Genomic DNA, 4,879 nt, shown 5'->3' on the forward strand with positions numbered 1-4,879 from the left:
CAAAAACATACAACAGTGAGGATTCGCTGGTGGTCACCCACCCAACTACTAACTCACCGGCGTGTGGCTTAAGTACGGCTGAGCGGACGGGAAGCCCTGTTTTCCACACCCTATGGTCGTATGTACTAGAATCATCATGAGAGAGAATCATATATTCTAACTAAGTGGTTGGAGGAGGTGAATGAGGAGGAGGGAATGATATATATTTATATATTACATAGGGCCACAGCATTGCAGCCGAGTTTCGTACACTCGGAACTTGATGAAGGAGATTAGATACTCGCTCAGTAGGTTCTTGAAGAATAATGCCGTGTTTTGCGCTAGTCTTGGAGATATATTAAGTATGGGATACGAGAAGAGAAATAATGAGTACTGCTTGAAAATTTCATCCTTTCATCGGTCTAGAGCTTGCGCTTGGCACTATAATCACGTTAGTCAAAAGAAGTAGATGTGGCTCGGGAAACATACCATCTGCCAATAAGCCCCCTTTCTGTGCAACAATTCATTATGGGTTCCCGACTCAATAACCCTCGATCCCTGTCCCAACGCCCCTTCTGCAAAGACAAAAATTGCATCGGCTTTCTGAATAGTGGCTAGTCTGTGCGCGACCGCAATAATAGTCATGTTTCGCTTGCTTGCTAATCTCTCCATAGCACCTTGTACAAGACTTTCAGACTGAGAGTCCAAACTAGATGTAGCCTCATCAAGAAGGAGAAGTAGCGGTTTTCGGATCAGCGCTCGCGCAATGCAAATACGCTGTTTTTGCCCACCACTCAGCGAGGCTTGAGCGTTGACGCCAAGTTCTGTCAAGAAGCCATCTGGCAGGGATACGATGAAGTCGTAAATTTCGGCGTCCTTGCATGCTTGAATCATTTGGTCCTCGGTGTTCGGGTTATTGGGGGCTTCGAGACCGAGAAGGAGATTCTCGCGGATGGTTCCTTCGAAGAGTTTGGGCTCCTGGGCGACGAGTGATAAAGCATTTCTGTAAGAGGATAGTTCAATAGAACGAATGTCCCGGCCACCGAATAAGATGCATCCCTGAGTGCAGTCATAGAAGCGCTCGAGTAGCGAGACAAGCGTGGACTTTCCACAGCCGGAAGGTCCGACAAATGCTACAAATTGACCGCTCTCAATGGCGAGGTCCAAATTAACAAAGGTTGGTATCTCACGAGAAGAATATTGGAAAGAGACGTTTTTTAGTTCAACAGAGGGTCTGGGGGTGTAGTCCGAAGAAGAGAGCGGCCCCACTGGAACATGCTGAAGCTGTTCAGAAGTAGGTAGCCGTGCAGCCAATATGCGATTGGCAGAAGCTTTCGCCTGAGCAATGTTTGGACCAAAGCTGAAAAACTGTCCTGCCGATTGGCCGCCTTGAATAATAGCGATATAGACCACGAAAAATGCAACTGGGTCATATTCGTGAGACGCGAGGAGCTGGCCGCCGTACCAAAATGCGAGAGCCATGGCACATAGCTCAACACTGTCGGAAAACGCAAATACCAACGTTGCGTACCACGCCTTCCGAGTGGCTTTTTGACGCTGATCTTTCAGCAGGGTTGAATATCTTTTCAAAATTGTATCTTCCATGGTCAAAGCAGTGACCGTTCTGAAGGCCCGGACCGCCTCCGTTGCAAACTTGGAGCTATCGGCATAAACTTCGGCATTTAGGCTCTCGAATTTGATTTCATATCGAATGCGCATGAAGGCAGAGAAAAATAAAAATGGCATGGCGGCAAAAAAGGTGACAGCCGCCAGCTTCCATCCAAAGGCGAAGGAGATTGCAACACATCCAACGATGTTAAAGATCGAGATGAGAGGGAAAACACCAGTGGGACCAAACATTTCCTGCAACTGTTTTGAATCAGTGGAGAGTCTGGATATCAGAGTACCCGAGGAATTTTCCTCGCGGTCATAGTACGACACGGGTTTGGACAATAGGTTGTAGAAATAATCCATCCGAGCATTGGACACGACAAACTGAACAGTTAGCTTTGTTTGAAGTCCGTGTATTTGTAAGACTCACCATCGAGATCGAATTCGATGAAAATCCCAGCATGAAATAGAAGGTCGCCATGGCAAGAGCGAGGACGAAAAACATCAATGCCCAGAAGTTCGCAGCGTGCACGAGCTTCTCGCCAGTGAACTGGAAAACCTGCACAAGTCTAGCAAAAAGCCAACTTTGTAGGGAGAATCCCGCTATTGGAATCTGTAAGCATATATTTGGAAATATGCAAAAGAGCAAGGCAAATACTTACAACCTGCCCCTATAGCCCCGATCAGTGTCAGTGCATAGAAGATCCAATGGCTACGATTTTCATAAATGAGCACCCCAAAGCTGTGGAAAAAGCCAAAGGCTCTTTCAGGCTCGGGAGTATCCTGGCAATTTTGATCGCTGCTTTCTTTGGTGGTGTAAGCCTGAGCTCTGACTTCTTCTTTCTGCGAAGAAATCGAAACTGGCATGTCGGTATCCATCAAATCTGTCAATGGCTCTAGCTGTTGCGCATGGACCAAGCTATGGTATATCCCTTCCTTGAGTATCAACTCTTTGTGAGAACCTTCTTCAAAATTCTGGCCATCTTTCATGACGATGATCTTGTCCGCACGGCGGACGGTGGCCAACCGATGAGCGATCATGATTGTAGTGCGATCTTTGGACACACGATCAAGGGCGGCTTGCACAATCTTTTCTCCTTGAATATCGATCGAGCTGGTCGCTTCATCAAGTATGAGAATTTGGGGTTGGTTGACGATGCTTCGCGCGATGGCAATTCTTTGGCGCTGCCCGCCACTCAATGTAATTCCACCTTCCCCAACAGTGGTTGAGTAACCCTAGAAATAAAATAATCAGATTTTCCGTCATAAAGAAATGCAGTGCAAGAGGTGTAACGATACCATGGGAAGGCGGTCGATAAATTCGTCTGCAAAGGCTTGCTTGCAAGCTGCGGTGACGAGTTCCATCTTCACGGGTTCTGTATCGTTCTCCCACTGCGATCCGATCAGACCAAAAGCAACGTTGTTGTATATTGAGTCATTGAACAGAAATGGCTCTTGCTGAACAAGTCCAATTTGGGATCTCCACCACTTCACATCCAGGTCATTAATGTTGTGAGCTCCCACATGGATATGGCCCGACGTGGCCTCTTCTTCCTCAAACTGAAGTTGATACCATCGCTCGATCAAAGCGACGATGGTGCTTTTCCCCGAACCGGAGGGTCCGACCAGAGCCGTGGTCTTATTTCGCTCAAATCGAGCATGGAATCCCTTGAGCACGGTGATTTCTGCTCGTGTGGGGTAGGAAAAGGTCACGTTCTGAAACACGATATCAGCATGGTTGGACTCCGGATCGCGAATGCCAGCTATATTATCTGGCTTGGAGTCAATAACACCAAAAAAGGCTCCGGATGCACTTATGGCTTTCGAAATAGCCATCAGTGGCCCCGCAATGCCTCCCAAAATAGTGACCACGAGGAGCACGGAAAAGAATACCCTGATTTATTGTCAGAAAACGGCATCATAAAGATTCGAAGTTAGGATGATCATACGTGATCACGGTGTTAATATTAGCAATATGCCCTTCGCGATACAGCTTCAACCCAAACCAGAAGGCCAGGGAGAAGCTGACATACATGGCAAAGAAGAGCATAGCAAGGTGGACTCCACTGACCAAAGACATACGTAGGCCACGTTTCCGTGCTTCCTCAACCCATAGTGTATACTTTTTGAAGAGTGGTTGCTCAGCACCCAGGGCGAATACTGTCCGAATAGAGCCGAATACTTCTGCGGCGAGGGCTGCATGTTTCTCATCCGCTTTGTCCACACTCTGCTGTGCCTTCACCAAAAACGGCATTGTCAGGCTAAACCCAAGGACCACAAATACAATGGCCGCACTGACAACAAGCGTCAGTGCCCATGAATAACGGAATGCGATCGCGTAAGCCGCAACGAGTAAGGCGAATGACTGGAACAGAATGGCGAGCCGATCGGAAACACTTTGCTGGATCGTATTTGACAGCGCTGTAATCGCATGTGTCACAGTTCCGACTGACATCTCGTCCAGCTTGCTCATAGGAAGTGAAAAGAGAGCCTGGGTATACTCCAGGCGCAAGGCCCCTGAGGCGCGGAGGCTGGTCAATCGGAAACAAATCTATATCGTGTGAGTAACAATAGGGTTATGGAGGGGTAAAGCCATAGTACCATAGATATGTAAGTCAAACAGAACTTTCCGATAAACAAATACACAATATATAAGCTAGAAGGAGAGCGTAAGTTTGCTGCCATGAGGAATAGAGGGCGAGATATCTACCTGTCTTGATTGACCGAGGACTTGAATGATTGCTCTGTGATACCTGATCCTGGAATAAAGTACTGATTGAATTTGCCGACCAGCTGGCCAAAGACAATATTCATCAATGGAAGAGCCTGGAGTTTCATTAGTTGATATTGAGTACTCGACAGTTGCTCTAACTCACGACTCCTGAAGCCATAGCACAAACCAGGCCCAAAATCATAATATAGATACCCCCATTAGAGGTACCATATGATAGAATTCTCTAGAGGGGTGGGTGTAAGCGACAGACAAAGCCGGGTCCATCAATAAATCATAACCCACCGCATAGCTACCGAGACTTGCTGGTTTGGCTGTCTCTTCTTTTGAATTCGCTGAATTTGCGGCCATATCGGAACTGATGGAGATATTCTCTGGCGATGTTGGTGTGTCGACACGCTGCGGGGAAGTTGACGGAGAATGCATTTCCACCCCATCAGCACAGCGTTTTGATGAAAGAAAATCCTTTGTTAAACAGGGGCTTTTGGCACCATCTTCGGGGTTCTAATTTCGTGTGTAACTAGGGAACTGAATAAACTTGTAAAGGAGCTCGTGAGT

At 47.2% G+C, this 4,879-nt stretch overlaps 1 protein-coding gene across 1 annotated transcript; it reads right to left on the minus strand.

Moving 5' to 3' along the window:
- Positions 1–393: 393 nt before the first annotated feature.
- LCP9604111_9717 (ABC transporter ATP-binding protein) lies at positions 394–4,672 on the minus strand (the record flags this gene model as incomplete). The annotated part of the gene is made up of 10 exons (XM_039078002.1): positions 394–420; positions 469–1,974; positions 2,021–2,193; positions 2,253–2,826; positions 2,890–3,484; positions 3,540–4,141; positions 4,192–4,246; positions 4,301–4,416; positions 4,467–4,547; positions 4,607–4,672. 10 exons carry the CDS (start codon positions 4,670–4,672, stop codon positions 394–396), a joined length of 3,795 nt encoding a protein of 1,264 aa, XP_038924286.1.
- Positions 4,673–4,879: the final 207 nt, after the last annotated feature.

This window comes from Penicillium roqueforti (assembly GCF_015533775.1).
Source record: "Penicillium roqueforti strain LCP96 04111 chromosome Unknown scaffold_66, whole genome shotgun sequence".
Taxonomy (NCBI): Eukaryota; Fungi; Ascomycota; class Eurotiomycetes; order Eurotiales; family Aspergillaceae; genus Penicillium; species Penicillium roqueforti.